This window comes from Canis lupus, chromosome 33, assembly GCF_011100685.1.
Source record: "Canis lupus familiaris isolate Mischka breed German Shepherd chromosome 33, alternate assembly UU_Cfam_GSD_1.0, whole genome shotgun sequence".
Lineage (NCBI taxonomy): Eukaryota > Metazoa > Chordata > Mammalia > Carnivora > Canidae > Canis > Canis lupus.
The window spans coordinates 23,485,471-23,512,547 of record NC_049254.1 but is presented as its reverse complement, the minus strand read 5'-3'; the positions used below and the strand labels follow the sequence as shown (position 1 = coordinate 23,512,547).

Below are 27,077 nucleotides of genomic sequence, written 5' to 3'. Positions count from 1 at the left end.
TCTCACATGAGCTGAACCTGATGCCGCCTGAGCTTGCCTCACTGAGGCCGGAAGTAACAGGAAGTTTCCCGACTGGAGATTTCTGCTACTTTGGAATGTGTGATTCTGACAGATGGCAGCACCTTGACAGGCCTTAGCTCATCATCACTCCTCTGGATTTCTCCTAGGTCTGGGCTTTTGTTTTTGTTTTGATTTGATTTTTTTAAAAAAAATTTTATGATTTGATCCTTATTTTTGCTTTTGTGCCCTTAAAGGCCTATCTATTGTCCTGATTGCTCAGAGTCATGCTGGTACATGTCTGTCTGTCCAGGGTCACGTCTAGTTTCGGTTTTCATAACTTGCATATGCTACATTTAGGGGGGAGAGCAATTGCCCAATTAATACACCATAGGTGGTCCAAAGACCAATGAGAGTAATACTGCCCCTCCCTCTTCTCCCCTCCCCACCTCTGCCCTCCCCTCTCTTCCCCTCCTTTTGTCTTCCCTTCTCTTCCTTCCCTCCCCTTCCCTTCCCATCCACTGGAGCCACCACTTCATACCCAGCACCAACATTTCTGTTAATGTCTGCGTAACATATCATGGTTTATGCGCACAGTAGTTTATTTAGCCTACAGTTCGGGATGGGTGATGGCAGCAATATTAGAATTTGTTGAGTGCTTTCATCAACAGATGCAGGCATTTTCTTGGGTCTGGATCATCTCTGTAACAGGTTAGGTTCTTTAGGAAGCAGACCCCGAGACAAAGTTTAGTGTGCAGTATATTTATTAGGGAATGGCCCTGTGATTAATACCCTTGGAAGGGAGAGGAAAGAAATAGGATTGGGCAGAGAGAGAAGACAAGTGGCCATGCAGGTGGGACTGTCTCGGGCAACCCCCTCCCTCCAGCCGGGAAGCTCCAGGAGATGTTGGCCTGCCACGGTTGTTCTGCATGGGGCCCCTCTGTGATCAGTCCTTAAATAGAGGTCACCCTGGGAAGGTGGCTTTCAGGGTGAGGCTAGCCCTGAAGGGGGCTGACACTGGAGGCTGGGGTTGTCAGCACTCCCAGCAGCTGGGCAGCACACACCCCCTTGTTCGGGGGGGACCTGCATGGGGCATCGGTGCGTTCATCACACGCCTTATTCCTCCTCAGTCCTCCAGGGCCCACTTAGATATGGCTTGATAATTCACACAATGGAGTTCTATTGAGACTGTGAAAAATGATGCCATAGAAAAAATTTTAATGATGTGGAAATATATTCACTCACTTATTCAACAAATAGTTATTGAGAACTTCTGATGTGCCAGGCACTCTTCTAAGTGCTAACAATAAAAAGAGCAGGTTATAAATAGCTTGTACAGTTTGACCTTTGTATATGAGTGTATATATATTTGCACACATATGAATACACATTCATATATATATGACTTAAAGAGTTAAGGATGTAAAGTAAATATCAACAGATTTATATCTGGATGATATAATATGGATGGATTTTCTTTTTTTTTCATAGTTTCTATGTCTGCAAAGGATCTCTATTACATTTATATAGAGAGAAACATAAATTATTAAAAGCATACTCTTTTGGAAATCTTTGTGATAAAGCAGCAAGGAAGCAAACAAGGACATATGTTCCCATTCATATTATGTTCTATTACTAGGATTATGTGGGGGAGAAAATAAGCATGAATCTTTTCAAAATAAATAATGTGAACACAAAAGCCCATAACAAGAAAAGAGTAGCTAGGAAAGGAAGATTAATTTTCAGACAATAATTGCCACTCCTCCGCCCTCAGTACCTCTCAGAAATCTGGAAGTAGAAAGGTGTATGCATGTCTCTCTCTGCCTGGCCGTTCACTTCACCATCACCTTCCAATGCTTCTTCCTTCTCTGTGGTCATTCCAAGGTGAGCTAACAAACCTGGTGACTGACGCGACGTCTCCTGAGCTGCAAGATGTTGGTCCTACACGCTCCCTCAGACTTTCCAACCCTCATGGGGTCTCTCTTTCATCTTTGGGACAAGGAACTTCTCTTCACAGTCACTACATTCCCTAAATGGACCCCTCACTTCAAATTCACTATGTTATGGGGGCAGGGAGGGAGTCGCAGTGTAAACTGGATGGGAAAGCAATGGGCTTTCTGGAAGTTCTGAGTTACTTCATGGCTTTTGCTCTACGCACCAGTTTCAGGAAGAAAGTTTTCTTAAACCATGATTTTGTCTGCCATACTTTCAGTTCTTCTAAAAGGCCCAGGCACTGTAAGATTTACCCTTCACAGTGGGCCTGTGAAGTGTATACTATTATGACTCCCCATTTTACAGATGAGGGAAGCGGGGGATTGAGAAGATTAACTTGCCCATGGTGACAGAGCTATTTAGGGGTGACAACTCCCATTGGTCTGTCCTCAGGGACTGAACTCTTTCTTAACTATAGGCTATCCTGTTTGAGGGTAGACAATTGGTGTAACCTTGAAAATGATATTAACATCTTAATTAATGTGATTTTTTTCTATTAACTGGTTAATGAGGTTAATAGGAGAGTAGAATAATGTTCGTGGGATAGGTAAGAAGCCAGTGTCTATGAAACTGGCTCACAAGTCAGTCAGCCCGAGCACCGAGGCTCCCTGTGGGGTGGAGCCAGTCACCAATCAGAGCTCAGCTTCTGTTTTAGAAATGACCAAGCCAAACCTGAAGACTACGTGCCCAAGGTGCCCAGGTCCCACCAGTTCTCTGGTGCCTCTTTAAGACTGCTTTTTCTCCAGCAGGTCTTGACTCCCTTTGCAAATTCTACTGAAATACATAAATTTAGGGTTTTTGGCCTTTGATGGGTCAACTGCCTTACGCAGCTGTCCTCTTGCTCAACATTAATTGACATTCACCTATTCTCTTCAGCTCCTGTAGATGATAAATGCTTAACTTGGTTCATATTTTAGATTATGGCCACCACAAGATAACGTCTTCTTCTTCTTCTTTTTTTTTTTAAAGATTTTATTTACTTATTCATGAGAGACACAGAGAGAGAGGTGGAGACACAGACACAGGGAGAAGCAGACTTCCCGACAAGATGACTTCTTGAAGCAAACTCAGCCCTCTCCCAGGAAAGGGACATGCCATTATTAATAACTTTTATAATTGGAGGGGACATTGGCCCATTTCAATAAGCAGTTATGGTTGTTATATTGAGTAAATATATTCCAATAAAATAACCTAGTTAGCCCAATTTTTCATCCAATGAAGAAATGTCTCTGTAACATCTTGATATTCAGTTAAAGGGGCAAGTCTGTGAAACTGGTTGTGTTTACTGCAGAGACATTTATTGAGGATGTTGTACACAATCATCCAAGTTGGGTCTAAGATATCTCAGTATCTGGAATGATTATATCTTTCCTAATGAACTAGTTTGTTTTTAACTATTTTAAAACTACTTTTAACTGTTATTAGTTATAAGTCTTTAATCAGTTTTGCCTCCGTTCTTATTCTCCCATTGAAACTGCTTGTCAAGTTACAGACAACCTCTATTTTGCTAAATCCGGTAGACACTTCTTTTCATTTTACTTAGTCAATCAGCAGCAACTAGTATAGCTGATGACTCCATTCTTCTCCTACTACTCTCCTCTTCTGGCTTCCATAATACCATATAGCTGTTAGGCTTCCCCTAATTCTCTGCTTGCTCCTTCTCAGTCCCCATTGATGTCTCCTCTTGGGCCTGACCAGTTGCATTAGAAGACTCAAGAATAGGATCCAGCTCTCAATTCTGAGTCTGGCTCTGAAACCACACCACCATCAGGAGTCAGCTCCTCCCTCCTTGCCTTTCACTCATTCCCACCATTTCCTTTTTTGAAGGTTCAACAGGATAAAGCAACATTATCTAGATTTAAGGAAAATAATAAGAATTCTAGGTCTTTGTCTTCTTATAAGTACAATTGTGTTTCTCTGCTTTTCTCTTGGAACTTGGCCACCAGCTCTTAAAGAACAGTGAATTAGGTTGTGGCCTCTCTCAATTTGATATTAGTAAGCATATACACTTCTGATTTTTAAAAGTTTTTGTTTATTTTATTAGATATTGGGGGTAGAAAATTCTGTGATGCAGTTTAAAGCTACACGCTTAATCAGAAGGGTCCTAAGAATGTTTAAGAACATAAATCAGACTTTCTGGTTCCCCCCCCTGAAAACAGCTCAGTGGCTTCCTTTTGTGTTCAAGAGTAGGATCCAAGCTCCCCACTGTAGCTTATAAGTCACTCATGTATTCGCCAACTTCATTGGGTACTACTTTCATCCTATCTGTGGTCCAAACACATGGCTTTCACACTTGCCATTCTTTTGAGCAAAAATCCATTGGCCCTAGTGGTTCTGGGCTGCCTCCTCATCATTCTTCAGGAGCAGCTCTGCTCTCACTTCCTCTGAGAAGCCTTTCTTGATGGCCCTTCCTAAAGTAGCCTGCCTGTCCGCTCCACTCTAGTCCCATGCTCTCTTTTATTATTTATTTATTTATTTTTTCCTCGCTCTCTTTTAAACATGTTTTATTTCCTTCGTAAAAATAGGCTGCTATTATCTTATTTGTTGTTTTTCTTCCTCTGCCTTTGCCTGCCTTACTGAAACTAGAATAGTTTAAAATGAATGAATGGGCAGCCCCCGGTGCCTTAGTGGTTTAGTGCCGACTTCAGCCCAGGGCCTGATCCTGGAGACCCAGGATCGAGTCCACATCAGGCTCCCTGCATGGAGCCTGCTTCTCCCTCTGCCTGTGTCTCTGCCTCTCTCTCTCTCTGTCTCTCTCTCTGTGCCTCTCATGAATAAATAAATAAAATCTTTAAAAAATTAAAAAAAAATGAATGAATGAGTTTCTGAATTGGGAGGTTTAGGGTGAATTAGATCTATTTGTCCTGGGCAGGCGGGGGGTAGGGAGCCCATTGCATTAAATAATGCTTGAGAAGAGCTAAAAGTATCTGACCGAAGTGCCAGTTTTATGAAGGGATCTGCATTTCTTTCTGTATTGCCCTAAATTATTCTCTGCTTTTAAAATATTCATTATTCTATTCTGATAATAAAATGAATGCACACCCATTGCAGAAAATAAAAAACACTTTTCTTCCTTATCCAGTGATAAATACAATATATATTGTGGTGCAGAATCATTCATTCAGGAACTACTTGAGGTATTATTATGCATCAGGCACAGTTCTAGCAGGCATCAAACAGATGAAATCCCTACCCTTATGGCAGTTTTGATCTTCTTTGCATTGCCCCCAACATAATTGGGATCATAACTTATTTAGTCTTCTAAACCAGTTATTTTCACTTACAAAATGGTGCAGACATTTCCCTATGTGATAATTCTACAACATATTTTTAATGTATATATTATATCCTACCATATGAATGCTGTTATATATTTAACTATATCCCAAAGGATATAGATTCAGATTTTCAATTTTTCAGTATTATAAAATAATGTGAATATTCTTATACATACATTTTTAAACACATTTCATTATTTCCTTAGTGTAAATTCCTAGAATTAGAATTTCTGACTAAAGGGCATGTTTGTTTTAAAGTGTTTGGATTCAAAAAACAAAACAAAACAAAACAAAATAAAGTGTTTGGATTCAGGGCACCTGGAGGGTTCAGTGGTTGAGCGTCTGCCTTTGGCTCAGGGCATGATCCCAGGGTCCTGGGATCGAGTGTCCCATCGGGCTCCCCGCAGGGAGCCTGCTTCTCTCTCTGCCTGTGTCTCTGCCTCTCTCTGTGTCTCTCATGAATGAATAAATAAAATCTTTTTTTTTTTTAATAAAGCATTTGGATTCATGTGATCCAATTGAATTCCAAAGAGGTTGTAAAAGGTATATTCCCCACAACAGTGTAAAAAAGGACCCACTTAACTGCACTTTTAGCTAGGTTAGGTGCCATCTTTAAAACATTCTTTGTCTAAAAAATACTTAATTGGTATCTAATTTTTGTTTGATTTCTATTTCTTTGGCTATAAATAAATGTCCCATTCATGTTCTTGGCCTTTTTTGACTGGTTTTAAAAATTGATTTGTGGAACTTGTCATATATTTAGGGATATTGACCTGCCATGTTCACTGCAACCATTACTCTTGCTTAATCATTTACATGTTGCTAACTTTGATACTTTTAAAATATTTCATGTCAATTATACAAATATTTTCCTTAATGATTTTCACCTTTGGCATTATGCTTAAAAGAGGCTCTCCAACTTAAGATTTGTATTTTCCTATTTTATTTCTTTCAGTCTGTCTCTTTCTCTACTTAACTCTTTGTAGGTATATGTATACAGTTATGTATGTATATGTGTACTATATGACATGGGGTAGATCCAGCTATACTCGTCCAAATAATTAAACAGTAAGTACAGCAACATTAATTGGGTGCATAGAATCTCATTGTATAGATATGTCATAATTTATTTGATCAGTCTGTGGCTGGACATTTTTGAGGTTGGAAAAGTTATCCCCACTTTTTTCTCAATATAAAAATTTGACACAAATCTCCCTTATAAATTCTCCAGGCTTAGTGTCATTTCTGGATGTGTAATTTGACTATACGAGTGATTTCATTTTGGAGCAGGTTGGGTGATGACAAGGTGTGGCTCTAGTAGTAGATGACTAAAATGGAGTGTAAAGGTCATTAGAAAGGAGGAGTCCTTTGTTACTCATACATAGCTCACTCTTCCCCCTGGTATCTGCCCACACTGCGTTTGGAGCCTCTGAGGCTCTGCCTGAAAGAGCATCTTCTCCCTCTACTGAGCCACCTTTGTGAGTTTGGAGGTGGAACTTCTGCCCTGGTTTATCTGTCCCGTTTGCTTTCTGTTTTCAGAAATCACAAAAATCTCTGGTTTCTCTCTCTCCTGCTTTGAGTATCAAAATGGATTTACTTAAAAAAAAAAAGATTTTATTTCTTCATGAGAGACACAGAGACACAGGCAGAGGGAGAAGCAGACTCCTTGTGGGGAGCCTGATGCAGGACTCGGTCCCTAGGACCCCGGGACCATGACCTGAGCCAAAGGCAGTCGCTCAACCACTGAGCCACCTAGATGCCCCAAAATGGATTGACTTCTTTTTGTAAATCTTTCCTGTTAGTTTTTTTTTTCCTGTTAGTTTAATGGAGTTTGAGAAAAACCACTTTTTTCTTTTTTAAAACAACATTACAACACAGAATTAGGCAGACAACTCTGCCTACAGGAATCCTCTCTGTTCATAACCACAGGCCACACTACTACTTTCTTTCTCTGATGCCGGTGTACTGCAAATTCTGCTAATGCTACGGAGGAAAAAATAGCCTTTTGAGAGCCTAATAGGGCACTGGCACACTAGTATTGCTTGCCACACATAAAAAGCACAATTTTCTCTGAGTTTTAGCCTTATGTTATTCCCAGACAACTGCCATGATGATTCAAGCACAGAAACACAGATGCCTGGCATCTGTGTAGTAGTGTTCTAGTTTTTCCACAGTTGGCCATACCTCTGTGCACAAAAATATAGCTAGACATATGAGCACAAAAACATGAACACAACTGTACTTATATCCTCATGTATATATATTCACATTGATTACATAAGGGGGAAAGAAGGTAAGTGGAGGAGAGTAACACAGAATAGTAGTCAAGAAATAATATGAGGCTTTATTGTGGAGATCATTTCACCGTAGACACATATATCTATAATCATCACATTGGACACCTTACACAATGTTATATGTCAACTAGATCTCAATAAAGCAGGACACACACATGTGCATATGTGGTAAATAATAGGAAGCTAATTGAAAAAAATAAAGCATTTGCAAGAGACCGAAGAGACAAGGGAATTTGTAAAAAAATGGAAGAAATAGGATCATTCTCCTGTAAAGCTCAGGTATTCCTGTTTCCAATGTTTCTGAGTTTCTCCTTCACTCCTCTGTTGTAAGGTGGACTTAAAAATATTAATGTCCATGTTTATTCTTTTTTAAATAATAGCTTTATTGATATATAATTCATATACCATAAGATTCACCCTTTTGAAGCATATAATTCAATGGTTTTTGGAACACAGTCGTGCACGATCACTACTATCTAATTCCAGCACATTTTCATCACCCCCCAAAGAAACCTCATGTTCATTGCATTCACTCCCCATTACCCGCCCTCCTCTGCCTCTGACATCCACGAATCAACTTCCTATCTCTATGGATTTGCCTATGCTTGACATTTCACATACAAACATGGATAACGTATGGCCTTTGTATCTGGCTTCTTTCACTTGCCAGAATGTTTTCAAGGTTCATCCATGTCATAATCATGGATCAGCACTTCATTCCTTTTTAGAAGTGATATTCCACTGTATACATACATCACATTTTCTTCACTTTGAGTTTTTAAAAAAATTGTGATAAAAAGCACATCACATAAGATCAATGATCATAACCATTTTTTTTGTTTTTTTTTTGTTTTTTTTTAAATTTTTTTTTTTTTATTTACTTATGATAGGCACACAGTGAGAGAGAGAGAGAGGCAGAGACAGGCAGAGGGAGAAGCAGGCTCCATGCACCGGGAGCCCGACGTGGGATTCGATCTTGGATCTCCAGGATCGCGCCCTGGGCCAAAGGCAGGCGCTAAACCACTGAGCCACCCAGGGATCCCTGATCATAACCATTTTTAAACTTACAGTTCAGTGGTATTAAGTACATTCACACTGTTGTGCAGCAGGCCTCTGGAACTTTTCCTCTTGCAAAACAGAAACTTGATGCCTGCTAAACAACTTCCTATTTTCCCTACCCCAGTCCGATAGCCATCATTTTACTTTGTTTCTATGAACTTGTCTGCTTTAGATACCTTATATAAGTGGAATTGTACAATATTTGTCATATTGTGAATGGCTTATTTCACTTAGCATCATGCCCTCAGGGGTGACCTATACTGTAGCATGTGATGGAACTTCCTCCCTTTATAAGACTGAATACTATTCCTTTGTATGTATTTATGATATTTTGCTTATCCATTCATCTGTCGATTATCACATTTCAAAAATCCATTCATCACTTGGTGGGCATCTTCGCTGTCTCCACTTTTTGGTTATTATGCATGCTGTTGGGAACACGTGTGTATGGGTTTTTGTCAGGTCATTTATTTTCAGTTGTTTTGGGTATATACGTACATGTGGAACTGATGAGTCATATAAGACAACATTTAACTTTTTGAAGAATTGCCATGCTGTTTTCCAAAGTGGCTGCGCCATTTTATGTTCCCACCAACAGTGTGTAGTGTTCTAGTTTTTTCCACATCCTTGTCAACACTTGTTATCGTCTTCTTGATTACAGCCATTCTAGTGGGTGTGAAGTGGTAGCTCACCTTGGTTTTGATTTCCATTTCCCTAATGATGAATGATGTTACATTTATTCTTTAAGTGGAAGAGGGGAGGGGAAAATGGCCTAGTTCCTTTACTTTCTGTTACTGTGATATGGCGTGGTGGGGAATGTAGTGAGGGAGGATCATTAGGATTGCTCAGGTAAAACAGAATATTAATGCTGTTGATAATAATAGCACTAAAATAGTAAGAGCTAACAGTAACAGGCACTATTCTGAGTGCTTTTACATGTTATCTCATTTAACACTTGGAACACTCACACCTCCATCTCTCTGTTTTTAAAAAAAGATTTATTTATTCATGAGAGAGAGAGAGATAGAGAGAGGCAGAAGGAGAAGCAGGCTCCCTAAGTCCCAATGTGGGGCTCCATCCCAGAACCCCAGGATCATGACCTAAGCCAAAGGCAGACACTTAACCGACTGAGCCACCCAGGTCCTCTCACACCTCATATGTATAGGAATATCTCCTTCTTCAGAAGAATCCTTGGAGGATTCCTTCAAAGGGGATCCTATCTTTTGATCTCTGGTTGTTCTGACATTTTTCTTCCACGTGGCCATCTGTGTCCTCTCTCAGCCCTACTCCGAAAAGGCCTTCCCTGAGACTCCACTTTCCTTCCTAGCTGACAGCTCATTCCACCTTAGATTCTCACCGTTAGTGTTTACTCCGGACCTGGGATTACTTCTTACCACTTAAGGACTAAGAAGTGAATATATTTTTAGCTGACTGATCTTCTCCACTAGACAGCTCTTTTAGCAGAGAGCCCGAGTAACAGAAAGTGAGACCTGATCTACTGTGTTATTCCTTCTTCTTTCAGTCCTGTGTGTTCATACAGGATTATGGGGCCATACCAAGCTCATCCCCTTTGGTCCACTGCCTCACTGCAAAAGTTCAAAATGACAGTTGTGAAATGTATCACAGAAAGCCAATGAGAAGGGCTGAAATGACTGGAGTGGGCTGGCCTGAAGTGTCCTGCTTTGAGAAGTATGTTACAGCTGTCTGGTGTTAGGGCTGGAAGCCAGTGAACTAAATTTAATACTTAATTTCAGACGTTACTGATAACATCCAAGTTTTTGAACACTAATAACTTATGGGTTGTTTTGTTCAACTGACTGATTAATTATAACCTTAGTCACGTCATCAACTTTTCTTGTAAGTTCTTTAGCTTTCACCTGGTTTTGCTAGCCCACAATCAACAGACAAGCTGCTTATCTGAGTGGATGACATTTAGTGAGTTTGAGCCCATGCACATTTTGTGGACAACTGAGCTCTGAAGTTATCTATCAGCAGGCAGATTTTTTTGGTATAATTATTAGAAATGAAATTCAGGTATAAAAAAATTGGATTTGTGCTTGACAGTTCAAACAGAAACTTAATTCATTGTAATGCAACCACATAATCACACCGAGACACCAGTATAAAGAATCAAATCTGCTTTAATGTTCAAACAAATATTAAACAACAGGTTCAGCTTACAAAAATAGTATTAGATGATCATCTCAGTTATGATTGCTGGGCAGATACTCTCATATCAGACAGATCATGTTAAGGCTTTTTACTTTTAAATACCAGTTACACTGGTTACACCTTCCATACAATGTGGATACTCTTCAGGGGATAAAGGTAATGAGGAAATGTGATTCTCCTCTCCCACAGGTGTGTACATAGTAATATAACATGTTTGAATTCTGTTGTAGGTTAAAAATCAGAGGAGAGCTGTTCTGAGGATTAGATTAAATCCCATCTACTAAGGGCAAAATATAACAGGCAGGGTCAAAGAGGAAAATAGTAAAAATATATCGGAGGTATTAAGAGATGAGAAAAAAGAGATTACAACAACCACTTTCCATTGAGAGAGAGGTAAAAAAAGGCTGTTAAAATTATTTTCCACATATTTGATTGAAAATTTTATAAATAGCTTGGAGACATGATAGCGTTGTATGCTTTATAAGAGCTATGTATAAATTGCTCATATTAATTTCTTGATCCTCCTTGGGATCTGAGAACCAGTTATTGTGCAGTGCTTTGGAGGAATGAGTACGAAATACCAATACATGGGTAAGTATAACATGTATATATTTTGTATGATTAGTCAGAGGTGTCCATAACTACTATGTGAATTTTTGAAGTAGATCTCCTATAGAATTTTACTGAAAAGTTAAGAACACATTTAGGCAAAGTCACTACCAATGACCATTCAAAAATCATTTTTCACAGTAAGAGACAGAACATAGTGTTGATACTGAGAGTTGTAAACAATGTTGAGGAGAAATTCACTCTCTGTAGGTTTCACTTTTGTCTCTGTTTTCTATCATTGCCTGTACCTGAGGAGAATGAAAAAGAATTTTTTTTCCACTTGCAATTTTGGTCAACTTGGAATTTCCATATCTTGTGAAGTTAAAATATACAGAAATTTAAAATATAAAAGTCCTTGTACTGACCTAGTACAAATAATTTAGACTTTGATAAGTCAAAGATACCTGTTGTAATTTCAGGGGAACCATTTAAAACATATTTTTAAAAGATTTGCTTATTTATTTGAGACAGAGAGAGGTAGAGAGAGCAGGGTGGAGGGGCAGGAGATAAAGTGTCAAGCAGAGTCCAAGCTGAGTGCAGAGCCCCATGCAGGGACTCAATCTCGTAACCCTGAGATCACGACCTGAGCCAACACCAAGAGTCAGATGCTTAACCAACTGCGTCAGCCAGGTGTCCCCATTAAAAAATATTAAAAGGAATTATTAGAGCAGTGACTCTATTCTGTATGATACTGTAATTATAGATACATTTCATATATATTTGCCAAAACCTATAGAATTTACAACACAAAGAGAGAATCCTAATGTAAACCATGGACTTTAGTTAATACTAATAATATATCAGTATTAGCTCATCACTGTAAGAAATGTACCATGCCAACTCAAGGTGTCAATCATAGGGGATTCTAGGGGTGGACAATGGGGAAAGGAGAGGGAATAAATGGGAACTCAAGGTACTTTCTGTTTAATTCTTCTGCAAACCTAAAAACTACTCTAAAAATATAGTCTATCAATTTTTGAACTCACCCTAATGGGAAACCAACAAAAAAATTTCAGAATGTATAACTTCTAAACTAATAGAAAAATGGAGTCATAAAAGAAGGCAAAAAGTAGAGGAAAAGAAATGGAAGAAGTAGAACAAATAGCATATGCTTGGACAATAGATGTAAACCCAATTATATCTTTAATAACATCAAATATAAATGGGCTAAAATTAAAATCTTGTCAGGTTTGAATAATGATAAAAACTTATATGCTATTTATAAGAAAGACATCTAAACTTAAAGACAAAGTAAAGTTAAAAGGATATCATATCATTTAAAAATTGACTAAAATAAATCTGATACAGCTATAACAATAACTGAACAGAGTTGTCAGAGTTCACGATATATCCCTTAATGATAACAAGGTCAAGTAACCAGAAAGTTATAATAATTCTAATTCACACATACCTAATAATATAACCTTTACTACATATACACAGCATACATTAACAGAACTAAAGGAGATAGGCAATCTCACAATCATATCAGCAGACTTGAACAACGTATTTAGCAAACTTGATCTAATGGACATATTCAGAACACTTTCTAATAATTGCAGAATAAAGTTTTTCAACCCTAATTAACTCATTCACGGTTAACAATATGTTATATTATAAAGCAAATCAACACATTTCAAAAATTTTAAATCTTGTTTTATGAGTAAAGTGCAATTGACTTAGAAATCATTAACCAAAAGGCAATTAGAAAATCCAGTATTTGATAGTTTATATAAATAATATCCCTAAGCCCTTGAGTTGAAGAAGAAACATAATAAAAATTGGAAACTATTTTGAACTAAAGAAGTGGAAGTACCAAATACTTAAACTTATGTGATAAAACCTTAAATGCATATGTTTTATACAAAAAAGTAAGAGCTGCTTCTATATGCAAGAAGAAGCACTTACAAAATGAATTCTGCAAATAACACCTATACACTATGAACAAAAATCAATTGATGTGATTTACCACCTTCATAAAATGAAGCATAAAAATCACATGATTGTCTTAATAGATCCAGAAAAAGCATTTGACAAAATTTAACACCCTCTCATGATTAAAAATTCTCAAAACAGTAAGAAATAGAAGGAAGTCACCTCAACATAATAAAGGCCATCTATGAAAAGCTCACAGCTAACATCATACTCAGTGGTGAAAACCTGAAAGCTATTCCTCTAAGTTCAGGGACAAGAAAACAGACCCCCTCTTGCCATTTGAACATAGTACTGGAAGTCCTAGCCAGAGCAATGAGGCAAGGAAAAGAAATAAAAGGCATCTAAATCAAAAAGGAAGAAGTAAAATCATCGTTTCCACTTAAAATGAATTGCATTTTCTAGTTTTTTTGTAAGAGAAATATTTTAGACCATAGTCTGAATATTGTGAATGGTATGTTGTGTAGATTGACTTCTGTCATTATTTCTCTAATGAATGTTGAAATAGGAAAAAGAATTCTAAAATTCTTATAGAACCACAAAAGACCTTGAATAGCCAAATCAAGCTGGAGAAAGAACAGAGACGGAGGCATCACACTTCTTTATTCCAAAATACATTACCAAGGCACGGTAATAAAAACGATATGGTACCAGAATAAAGACAGATATATAGAACAGAATATAGAGCCCAGAAATAAATCCATACATACACAGTCAACTGATCTTCAACAGGATGCCAAAGCTACACAGAAGGAAAGGAAACTCTTTTCAACAAATGGTGCTGGGAAAACTTTTTACATACAAAAGAATGAAACTGGATCCTTAATAAAAATAATCAAAATGGAATAAAGACTTAAACATAAGACTTAAAACTGTAAAATTCCTAGAAAATAATGTAGAGGGAAAGCTTCATGACATTGGTCTTGGCAATTATTTCATGGATGTGACACACAAAACATATGCAACAAGAAAAATGAGACTACCCCAAACTAAAAGTCTTCCACACAGCAAAAGAAACAACACAGTGAACAGGAAACTTACAAAATGGGAGAGAATATTTGCAAACCATATATTTGATAGAGGATTAATTCCAAAATATGTTTTGTAACACTGACAACTCAAAAGTAAAAAAAAACAAAAAACAAAAAAAACAACCTAATTTAAAAATGGACTAACTTAAAAAAGGACTTGAATACACATTCTTCAAAGCAGGCATACAAATGACCAACAGTATATGTATATGAAAAAATATGGGATCCCTGGGTGGCGCAGCGGTTTGGCGCCTGCCTTTGGCCCAGGGCGCGATCCTGGAGACCCGGGATCGAATCCCACATCGGGCTCCCAGTGCATGGAGCCTGCTTCTCCCTCTGCCTGTGTCTCTCTGCCTCTCTCTCTCTCTGTGACTATCATGAATAAATAAATAAAATCTTTAAAAAAAAAAAAAAAAGAAAGAAAAAATATTCAATGTCACTAATCATCAGGGAAATGCAAATCAAAAACCACAACAAGACATCATCCAACACCAGCTGGGATAACTATTACTAAAACAACAAAGACAATAAATGTAGGTAAGGATGTGGAGAAATTTGAACTTTTGCACACTGTTGGTGGGAATGCAAAAAGAATGTAGCCACTATGGAAAAAAATATGGAGAATCCTCAACAAATTAAAAATAGAACCAGAAATTCTAATAATTCTAATAATTGCAGAATAAAGTTTTTCAACCCTAATTAACTCATTCATGGTTAACAATGGGTTGTATCATTGTTAAATTCCACTTCTGGGTTGCTCTATTTATTCAAAAGAATTGAAATCAGGATCTTGAAGAGATATGTTCACTGCAGCATGATTCATAGTAGTCAAGATGTGGAAACAAAATGTCAATCAACAGATAAATGGATAAAGACAATGTGGTATATCCACATAATGAAATACTATTCAGTTTCAAAAAACAACAAAGTTCTGCAATATGTGACAATATGGATGAATAAAGACATTATGCTAAGTAAAATAACCCAGTCACAGAAAGACAAATACTGCATACTACTTACATGAAGTATTTAAAGTACAGATTCATAAAATCAAAGAGTGGTGGTTGCCAGGGGTTAGGAAAAGGGGGAAACGGGAGTTGCTAATTAATGGACATAAAGTCTCAGTTAAGGAAGATCAATAAACTCTAGAGATCTACTATACAACATTGTACCTATATTCAATATAATGTATGGTTCACTTAATAACTTGTTAAGAGAACAGATTTAATGTTAAATGTTCTTACCACAATAAAACTTTAAAAATAAATGGAAGAGACAGTGAACAGATGCCAACTCCAAGATGATCCAATGTTGATATTATTAGATAAGCATTTTAAGGCTGTTACTATAGCTGCATTCAATGAAGTAAAGGAAAATATACTGGAAATCAAAGAAAATATAAAATATACCAGAAGATAAATAGCAAATAAAGAAAAGGACCAAACAGAAATTTTAGGACTGAAAAATAAAAAATTCACTGGATGGGCTTAATAGGGAATATAGATGACAGAAGAAAGAGTCATTGAACTTGAAAATAGAGCCAAGAAGTTCTTTGACCTGGAGAACAAGAAAACTTGAAAGAAATGAAGAGAACTTTGGAGAATCTGTGGGATAATATCAAAAGGTCTATCATAAGGTTAATTTGAGTATTGAAAAGAGGGAGAGAGAGAGAGAACAGGACAGGAAAATGTCTGGAGAAACTGTGGCAGACAACTTCCAAAATTTGGTAAAAGATCTAAATTTATAAGATTTAAGCAGTTCAGCTACCCCCCCCCCCCATCATAAATTCCAATGAACATCACGGTAAAACCTCTGGAAACTAAAGAAAATGAGATTATGAAGGCAATTAGAGAAAAATGGCACATTACATATAGGTAACAACAACTTGGATGACTGTGGGTTTCTCATCCAAAAGTATAAAGGCCAGGAAGTAGTGAAACCACATTTTTAAGAGCTGGACAAGTCAGAATTCTATATCCAGCAAAAATGTTCTACAAGAAAGAATAAGTCATAGATTACCAGGTAAAAGAAAACGATAAGAGTATTCTTTACCAGTAGTGCTGCAGTACAAAAAATGCTGGAAGAAAATTTTCAAGTTGAAAGGAAATAATTTCAGAGAGAAACATGGAAATTCACAAATGAAAGAAGAATATTAGAAATAGAAATTATCTGGATAAATGCAAAGATTACTTTTTTTCTCTTGAGTTCCTTAGAACACATATGATTATTTAAAGCCAAAATTATAAATTTATTATAAAAAAAATAAAGCCAAAATTATGGGATGCCTGGTGGCTCAGTGGTTGAGCATCTGCTTTTGGCTCAGGTTGTGACCCTGGGGTCCTGGGATCCTGTGACCCAGGTCTCTGCAGGGAGCCTGCTTCTCCCTCTACCTATGTCTCTGCCTCCCTCTGTGTCTCTTGTGAATAAATGAAATATTTAAAAAATAAAAATAAAGCCAAAATTATTGTCTTGTGAGGGTTTTCACTTATGTAGGAAAGTGATAGACAAATTTAACATAAAAGAATAGATGGGACTAGAGGACTCTATATGATTATAAAGCTTCCTTTTCATGTGTAGTGACACAGTATCAATTTTATACTGTGAAAGGTTAGGGGTATATATTGCAATCCCCAGAGCAAGCACTAAAAAATAAGAGGTATAGCCAACAGCCAATACACAAATTAAAGAAGGATAGTAAAATTATTCAAATAATCCAAGAGAAGGCAATAAAAGTGGAATGGAAGAATAAAAGAGAAAAAGGAAAACAAATAATAAAATGAGAGCTCTAAATTCAACCATATTGATATTTAGGTTAAATACTAAAGACCTAAACCAGGGGTTGGCAGACTTTTTCTGAAAAGAGCTGAATAGTATATTTGAGGCATTGCAGGACACAAACTATCTGCTGCTCCTGCTGCTGAATCTTCCTCCTCCTTCCCCTCTTCTTGTACTTTTCTTCTCCTTCTTCCTCTCCTTTCTCTTCCTCCTTCTCATTCTCTTCCTCTGTCCCCTTCAACCATTTTAAAAGGGCAAAATTTTTCTAACCTTGTGGGCCATTTAAAATCAGGTGGTCCATAATTTGCCTACTCTTGTTCTAAATGGTTCACTTAAAAAGCAGAGCTTATCAGAAAGGATAAGAAAGACCCAATTCTGTGGTATCTACAAGAGGCACAATTTAAATATAAAGCATAGATGGGTTGAAGAAAAGTAGTTGAAAAAATATATACCAAGTAAACTGTAAGATATGAAGGTCGGACTGGCTATATAAATATCAGAGAAAATAGACATCAAGGTAAAGAATATTACCAAAGAGAAAGATGGTCATTCATAATGATAGAAGAGTCAATTAATCAGAAAGACACAATAATCATAAATGCACATATTATCTTACTGTTTTCAGAAAATTTCCTGGCCTTAGCACAGGAAAAGAGAACCCAAAAGGAACTCTGCAGACCTTTGAGTTAAGAAGACGGAGCTGAGATCCTGGGGAAACCAAGACAGTTATAGTTTACAAACCAGAGATGGGAGAATGGCACAGAAAGTGCTCTGGAGATCTGCAGAAGGTCCCTGTCAAGTAAGGTATCCCCTGCATAGACCAGTGCATGTGTGTAAGAAAACTACCAGAGGCCATGGAAAGAACCAAGCGAGGAATAGTGCCTATTACCACCAGTCAAACTGGAAAACCTCATGATTCATGGGTTGAATACTCAAAGAGTCTTGCCTCAGGAGTAGGAAATAATTAGCCCTAGACTGAAAACTCTTCTGTTCCTCTAAAAAAATCTTAAAAGTAAGATCTGAAAAGATCAAGCTGTTTCCAAGTAAATTAGCTGGGCCCCAAAATAAAGTCCAAGAATATTTTACAAAAAAAAAAAAAAAAATCCAGCACCCACCAAAGCAAAATTCATAATATCTTATATGAATTAAAAATTGTCAGGCATATACCTACAACTAATACAATGTTATGTGTAAATTATATCTCAATAAAAAAATTACCAGGCATATAAAGAGGCAGGAAAATTAAAACTGTTATTATAACTATATTCTCTATGTGCAAAAAGTAAAGAAGAGATATCATCACTCTGAAAAGACACAAACTAAACTCCTAGGGGTGTAACTACAGAATTATAATATATGCAGTGAGAAATATACAGACACTTCATTATTAATGCCACTTTAGACATTGTAGAAGGCAAGATTACTAAAGTTGAAGACACAGTGATAGAAAGTATCCAAAATGAGATAAAGAGAGGAAAAATATTTTAATACAGAGAATCAAGTGAGCTGTGAGACAATTTCAAGTGGCCCATTATACGTGTATTTGGAGTTCTTAGAGGAGGAGGCTGGGACAGAAACATCTTTGAAGGAATAGTGGCTGACAAATGTCCAAATAGGATGAAAACCATGAGCCCACAGTTCTTAGAAGTTCAAAGCACCACAGCACAAGAAACATAAAGAAAACTAGAACAATGCTACTGTAAATGAGAGTTGAATTGATCAAAAATACTTTTTTTTAAAAGATTTTATTTATTTATTCATGAGAGAGCAGAGAGAGAGAGAGAGAGAGGCAGAGACACAGGCAGAGGGAGAAGCAGGCTCCATCCTGGGACTCCAGGATCACGCCCTGGGCTGAAGGCAGGCATTTTAACTGCTGAGCCACCCAGGTGTCCCTGATCAAAAATACTTTGACAAACTTTCGGACAGCAATCTTTTAAAGCTGAACTTATGTAAATACTCTCTGACTTAGCAATTCCATTTCTAGGTATGAACCCCATAGAATCGCATGTACATATGCACCAAGAGGTAAGGACACAAATGTTCATTTCAGCATTGTTCATAACAACCAAAAGTCTAACTCAGAGTAGAGAATACAGAAATGAAAAGGAATGAATATGCACAAAATGAATGAATCTCATAAACATACTGTTGATCTAAGCAAGCCAGCCCCCAAATAATACATAATATTGAGTTTATTTATATAAAAATCTAAAAAAGCCAAACTAATCCAGAAGTCAGAATGGCAGTTATTTTGTGGAAGAGAAGGGTAGTGATTGGAAACAGGCACCATGTGGGATTCTGAGGAGCTGGTAACGTTCTATCTCTTGCCTGATGGGTAGTTTCATGGGTCTATTCAATTAGTGCTAATTAGTCAAGTTGTACAGTTTTGATCTGTGTAATTTTCTGTATGTATGCTCAAAAAGTTTTGTAAATGGAAATAGACATATTTAACTACATTACCAGAATAAGGGAGAAAAATCATGCAATCATCTCAATAGATATAGAAAAATAAGTTGATAAAGTTAATGATACATGATGAAATGACGTCAGAAAAGACTAGATGAGAACTTCCTTAATATGATTAATAGTATCTATAGAATAGTACAAACATCATACTTAATGGTTAAATAGGGAAAAAAAATTTTTTTAAGATCAAGAGCAAGCAAAGTGAACCACTGTAGCTATTAATTCTTACATTAATGCTATTGGAGATCCCTAATTAGTGTACTATTATCAGTCAATATCCCAACAGGAAATAAATGGCACATTCAAAATAGAAGAATTCAATGAAAGTTCATTCAGAAAGGGTTTATTTAAAAGAATTGGGCATAAGAGACTCACAGAAGATAATGCAATAATCCAAAGCCAGCAAAAGTGGAGCTAACTTCTAAATCATGAAGGTCAAGACGGGGGGGACATTACTGGAATTCAGAAACAAAGAGTTAAGCAAAAAGACATCTTGAGAGGAACAGTGCTCACAGACAACTCTAGACCCATCAAAGGGAAAGAGCCAGGGAAGTAAACCGGATCTCACTCTCTTTCCTCTTTCTAATCTTCCTCCAGGGTTTCCCATTGGCTTAACCCAACCAGGAGTCAGAAGGAATGAGAGCCTGTTGATCTAGTCCATATGGATTAGCTACTTTGTAGGGCAGAAAAGAGAAAAAGGTGGATCTGAAGAGGCACACAGAAGATGCATAATAAATGCAATAAGACAAGGGTGAAAACAGGGTAAGGACTGGAAAGCTCAAATAAAACTGTCACTATTTGCAAATGATAGATTGTATATGTAGAAACACCCAAAAACCCAATTTACAAATACATGTTTAGGATTAATAAGTTGAATTTAGTAAGGTTGCCGGATATAAGATCAACAACAACAAAAAAATTAGATTTATTTCTATATGCCAGGAATTAGAACCTGAAATTTTAAAAACTTCTATTTACAATAGCATCACAATTATAAAATACCCATGAATAAGTGTATCAGAAATATGTAAAACCTTTGTGCAAATGATGACTGTACTGAGAGAAATTAAAGACCTAAATAAATGCAGAGGATAAAGGATTGGAAATACTCATTGTTTCAAGCCATCCTTTCTTCCCAAATTGATCTACAGATTCAGTGCTATCCTAATAAAAATCCCACCAGGGTGCGCTTCTGATTGTGTGTATATAGGTCTGTGACTTGACAAATAACTCTATATTGATACGGTAATGCACAGGCCTTAGAATAAGCAAGATATTTTAAAAGAAAAATAAGATGTGAGGACTTGTTCTGATTGATATTAAGGTTTATTTTAAGGTATACTAACATAAGACAGTCTCATATGGAGCAAGGATAGACAAATATTCCATCAGAATCAAATAAAAAGCAGTGTGGGAGAAAAACCATGAGACACTCAACTCTAGGAAACAAGCTGAGGGTTGCTAGAGGGGAGGTAGATGGGGGATGGGGTAATTGGGTGATGGGCATTAAGGAGGGGACGTGATGTGACAAGCATGATGTGACAAGCACTGGATGTTATATGCAATGGATAAATTATTGAACACTATATCTGAAACTAAGTATGTACTATATATATATTGACTAACTGATTTAAAATTTAAAAAAGATTAACAACAACAAAAAAAAGCAAGGTGGGAGGTATGGTCTTTTCAATAAAAGGTGCTTGTTAATTGGATGTCTGCTTAGGAAAAGAAATGAAACTTGATCCCATATCCCACCCTACACAAAATCAATTCCGAAGTGACTGGACAGTAATGCCAAAGGCAAAATAAACTAAGTTTAACTCTGCCCCCCACCTCCAACCCCGTCCCCACCAAAAAAAAAAAAAAAAAAAGAAAAAAAGAAAAATCCACAAACTTCTATGAGATAATATAAGGGGTTATGGTCAGGAGTTTAGACTAATGAGACTTCTAAAAGAGGACAGAGGACACCAGAAGTACTAATCATAAATTTAAAAGGTTATTAAATGTTACTGTATCAGAAATAATAATTTCTGTTCATCAAAAGACACTTCTAAGAGATAAAAAGGGAAGGCAGAGAGCAGAAGAAACCTGCAAGCAACACAACAAAGGGCTCATAACCTTCTAGAACATGTGTAAAATCATGACAAATGAGTAAGAAAAGGACAAAAAATCCCATAGAAAAATAAGTATTTCCCAATGGCCACTACACAAATGAGAAGGTATGCAGCTGCCTTAGTAAAAGCAGATTGAAGCTGCAGAGATTACCAGTCATCCATCAGTATGGCTAATGCTAAAAAGACATTAGCATTCAACACTTTAAAAATGCTCACTTCGTGATAACCCATGGAGTTGTACTTGTTTTGTTTTGTATGCATGTACATGTGCTGTATTTTATAATAAACAGAATTAAAACTTGTTCTCTTTCTCCTATGACATACCTGGCCCAGCATAAAACTGAGGGGGTCTTCTGGCTTTTCAAAGACTAAGTTTTCAGTGATCTGCTGAGAGAGAGCATAAGGCATCACATTATGGTTCTGAACTAAAGTTATATGGTCAGTTCTAGCTGAAGTCATCTCTTGCACTAACCTAGCACCGCAGCCTTTTAAAGAAATTCATGGACCTCTACAAAGTGACAAATTGCTTTCTTACTATTGATAAGATTAGGCAAAAGATATAGAGCAGGGTTAATGAATAAAATCATTCATCTCTGTTTTATATGAGGAACACGAGATTCACTGAAGTTAATTAACTGTCTTCAAATCACAAAGATGAGAATTGGCAAAGTTAGGCTGGAGCTCTGGGTTAACAGGTTGCATAATCTGTGCTCTCACCTCAATACTCTACTTCTTTAAACTTTAACTTTTCTAGTTTAAATGTGTTTTTTTTTTTTTCCAGTTTAAATGTTTTGAGGTGGGCCATTCTCATTTTACACCTTTCTAACCACAAAGTTACTACTTGTACATACACATGCATTGCTGGGTAATATTAACATAAAAATAAACATGTCAGGCAAACAAAACCCACCAAACAACAAAGAGGTCATAAATGTAATCACTTCTTATAATTCTATATTGAGCACGGAAATAGCATACTTTCAAGGAGGTTCCAGCCCCATATCCTGTGGTCAATAATATTTGTAATTTCAAGAATTAAAAGCAACTTTTAACTACTTCTTTTTCTCCCTAAAGAATACAGGCTTTTAGGTGGTCAGAGTGGTCATCTTTTGAAAGTATTATATTGCTGCCTGAAAAAACTTTTTTTCCTCTCCTTTTCAATTGACAATATTTTGTCCTTCCCTCCCAGTCTGGCTCAAGCTTTAACCCTTGGCCAAGTTTTTCCCTATCAGTTATCCTGTCTGATCCCTAATCCCTCTGAAGGGCTTCATATCACACTAAGTAGCATTTCTTGGTGTTTGCTTTTTAAATTTTATTTATTTATTTGAAAGAGAGAGAGAGATTGAACGCATGAGTGGGGAGAGGAACAGAGGGAGAGGGAGAAGCAGGCTCTCCACTGTGCAGGCGGCCCTACACAGGGCTGGATCCTGAGATCATGACCTGAGCTGAAGGCAGACCCTAAACCGACTGAGTACCCCCAAGCCCCGCCCCCTTTCTTTGGTGTTTATCATTTGCTACTTTTGGTTAATATCTCTCAGTGCACTTACTGACTTCTCAATGAGATTATAACGCTTTTATAACAAAGGCCCATTCTTGTACCTCTAAAAGCCAGGTCCAAGTTGGTTTTTTTAACATTGTAATTACTGTAAAACTCACTCTTAAAGAATGAGGTTGAGAGGTTTACCTGGAATATCTGCAGAATGTGGTGCTTCTCCATGTATCGTAGTGAAACTTGATAGGGATCTTCATATACAATAGGAGGGAACTGCCTCCTGTAAGTTTGATTGTATCCAAAAGATTTCCTTCCTCCTTGGTATTCTGAAATCTCATCCTGAAATAGAAATATTCCCCCCAGAGAGTCTTTTTAATTAATAAAAAGCCCCAGGAAGTTTTGTTCGTAATTGTTGCCCTTATCAGTGGCACCTGGTGTTGATGGGACCTGAACACCAGGAGTTGGAGGAAAGACACACTATCATGACAAATCTGACTGATCCTCCTGGCAATGTAATGCACCTTGAGTCCCGGGAGATACCTTATGCATCTCTAATCTACTTCAAATACTTTTCTCTTCACAGGGATCTCCAAAAGACTCCAGATTCCTCTCCTTTGCTAGAAGCCCAGAGAGGGGAAATGACTTAGGAAAGCAACAGAACCAGGACTTGAACCCTGAATCCTGGCTCATTCGTCCCTCCTGAATGGCTTTCCTGTAACAGAGAGGGCAACACATCTCCCACCCTTCTCCTGCCTTTCCTGAATCTCCTGACTTCCTGACTAAACTATAACGTGTTGGTTTATTCCTCATCTTTGATCCAACATGTGCCTTCTCCCCGCCCCCATACTACCAAACAGGCCCTTGGCTTGGCCTCCAGTGTCCCTGGTGGTCATCAAATGCCCCTTTAACCTACAGGCTTGGTTTCTGCGGCTTCAGTTTTTTCTCGACTTATATAGTCCAACTTGGATGAGATACAGGGGAATCCTTGGGAGTAGAATTGGTCTTTTGCTTGCAAATTATTGGTGAATCTGGCATCACAGGCATCCAATCCTTTCAGACCGGTTACACTTTCAGTGTCAGATTCAGCTGAAGTCCAGGAATTGTCTCGGTCTATTTCTTCCGTCTCAAATTTGCAGGGTTCTACTCTGGGTTCAGGCTCTTTGTATTCCTTACTGTAACCCAGTTGTCTAAATATTTTGTCATCATACGGGCCGGGTGCTCCATAGTCAGCCAGGTAGTCTTCTTTGTGATTCTCTCCATCCATTAAGGGGTCAGCCTGGTCATTGCCGTCATCCTTGTCAGCTGCAAGGTGCTCAGCACTGCTATGGGCTTGCTCAGCTGCTTGCTCTTCAACTAGCTCAGGGGCTTCCTCATCCACGTCTGGGTAGGTCTTTATAAGCGTTCTGGGGTCACCTTGGGTAGACGGTCTATGACCAGTCTTTTCAGAAGTTCTTCGCTCAACCAGTCCAGACAATCTGCTGCCAATCTGTTCAGAAGTTCTTCGGTCATCCTGGCTGGACGTTCTGTGGCCAACCTGTTCGGGGGCTCCTTGCTCAGGTGCAACAGGGCTTCTGCCGACGACCTGCTCAGAAGTTCTCTGGCTGGTCTGGGTAGATGGTCCGTGGTTAATCTGCTTGTAGGCTCTTCGTTCAGTCTGGCTGGACCTCCTGCTGTCGGTCTGCCCGGAAGCTCGTCCCTCGGCCTGGCTGGACCGTCTGTGTTCCATCTGTCCATCAGTTCTTTGTTCCAGCGGAAGAAACATCTGGCTGTTAGTCTCTTGAGCACCCCCAGGGCCGGTCTGGCTGGACGTGGTGCCATGCATCTGTCCGTGCGCTCTTCGGTCACCCTGATCAGATGCCTGGCGCCCAGGGGGTTCGGACACCCTGCGGTCAGTCTGTCCAGACATTCCCTGCGCAGTCTGCTCAGCCGTTCTGGGGTCAGTCTGCTCATCTACCTCTTCTTCATCCTGGTCCCGCCAGGTGTCTTGCTGGCCATCTGTGCGGCTGTCATCTGGGGACTTGGCTGTGCTCTCGGGACCCAAGGATTCTGCGGGAGGTTCTTCCATGATCCGCACTCTGCACCCCCGCCCCCCCCGCTGGCGGGTCTAGGAGGCCGGAAGTCGCGGGGCGGGGCTGGTCTCCTAGGTGACGTCGCGCCCACGGGCTTTGTTCCGCCCCCAGGGCGCCTGCTCTTCCGGTGCGCGTGCGCAGAGGCGGCTTGCGCCCCGCACGCGGGAAGAGCGCGCTTCCGGTGAGCGAAAGGTGATGGCCGCGTGCGTCGAGGCCCCGCGCGCTGGGACCCGGTGCCGCAGAGCCGACCCCCCGCGGGTCGAGGTTCCCCGCGGGTGCGTGAAACGGGGTCGCCCAGGGAGCTAGCGGCGGAGGCCGCCGGCCAATCAGGTCCCCGCCTCGGGCCTGCAGCGCTGCTAGCTCTCCCCCCACCCCCGATGTAGCAGGTGGGCCAGCCCTGTGGATTGTTCTGGTTTTTTCTCCTTTTTCTTTTTCTTTTTTTTTTTTTTAACTTTATTTATTCATGAGAGACGCAGAAAGAGAGGCAGAGAGAGAAGCAGGCTCCGCGCAGGAGCCCAACGCGGGACTGGATCCCGGGTCTCCAGGGTCACGCCCTGGGCCGAAGGCGGCGCTAACCGCTGAGTCACCCGGGCTGCCCCCCCTTTTCCTTTTTTTTTTTTTTTTTTTAAGAAGCCATTTAAAAAAATCCTGCCTGTAGCAGCAGTGCCCATGGTGTTTTCAGGGGCCCCAGGAAGAGCTAAGTCCTCCTAACGCACCTGTCAGCGAGACCGCGGTCAGGTGGCGCCTTCCTCGCCATCAGCGTGTGGGCTGGGGAGATGCGCTCCCCCGCCGCGTGCTCACCACCTCGCAGCCCTGCGCGCCCACTGCCGCGGGACCACCCCGCTCTGGCTCCAGGGACAGGTGAGCAGCTGATTGCTCCCCTTTGGGGGAAGAGCTGGCTTGGCTCTTGGGAACTTGGGGCTGTGCAAGCCCTAAGGTGTGTGTGTGTCTGTTTTGTTTTCTGTTCTCTCCTCCCTCCCTGTTTTACCCGAATTACGCATCCATGGCTGGAAGTCTACAGGGAAGGTCGGAGATCCTGGTGAGAATGAGTCTTTCAAGCACTCCATGTAATGGACTTAGAGCAGAATGGAGGAAGGTTAGGGTTAGGACCTAGGGTCCCAGGAAAAAAAAAAAAAAGTATAAGAAAGGTGGGGGAAGATGGGAAAAGGAATATCTAACACGTGGGGAATTTGAAACCTGATGGTGGCCGCTGTGGTCTGGCTTTTGAGATGTGACCGCCCCTTTCTGAAAGAAGCTTTAGGAACCCACTTGAGGCCTGCATGCCCCTTCCTTTCAAGAGGAGGGCAGTTCAGAGGTGGTGATTGATGAGACATTTGTCTGACCCTTCAAAGCCTGGAGTCTCTGAGGCAAGCCAACCGTTGGTAATAGAATACCAGATACGCCTTTTTTTTTTTTTTTTTTTTTAAGATTTTATTTATTTATTCATGAGCGAGGCAGAGACACAGGCAGAGGGAGAAGCAGGCTCCATGCAGGGAGCCCAAGGTGGGACTCGATCCCGGGTCTCCAGGATCAGGCCCTGGGCCGAAGACGGTGCTAAACCACTGAGCCACCAGGGCTGCCCCGGATTCGCCTTTAATTGCATTCAATAATTAGAGGTAACACTTAAGATCCAAACACAGATAGCTAAAAAAGCAAAACAAAACAAAACAAAACCCCACAGCTGTGATCAAGAGAGGAGAGGGAGAGAGTGATGCCATACTTAGGAGCCAAAAGGAGAACCTAGGTACACCGAAGTAAAATCAGTTCTGTAACAGTTCCCAGAACATAGTA

General features: G+C 39.2%; 1 protein-coding gene across 6 annotated transcripts; it reads right to left on the bottom strand.

The window, feature by feature from the left end:
* Positions 1-11,518: 11,518 nt before the first annotated feature.
* TEX55 (testis expressed 55) lies at positions 11,519-25,354 on the bottom strand. 6 transcript variants are annotated; one of them, XM_038582911.1, is made up of 4 exons: positions 24,131-25,354; positions 23,410-23,556; positions 22,050-22,112; positions 11,519-11,652 (listed from the first exon to the last, which is right to left on the bottom strand). In XM_038582911.1, exons 1-4 carry the CDS (start codon positions 25,280-25,282, stop codon positions 11,602-11,604), a joined length of 1,413 nt encoding a protein of 470 aa, XP_038438839.1. In that variant the 5' UTR covers positions 25,283-25,354; the 3' UTR covers positions 11,519-11,601. The 6 variants fall into 6 exon arrangements, with proteins under 6 accessions (XP_038438839.1, XP_038438840.1, XP_038438837.1 ...); XM_038582912.1 differs by having other exon boundaries at positions 22,050-22,109; XM_038582909.1 differs by lacking the exon at positions 11,519-11,652 and adding an exon at positions 11,664-12,021.
* Between the last annotated feature and the right edge of the window lie 1,723 nt (positions 25,355-27,077).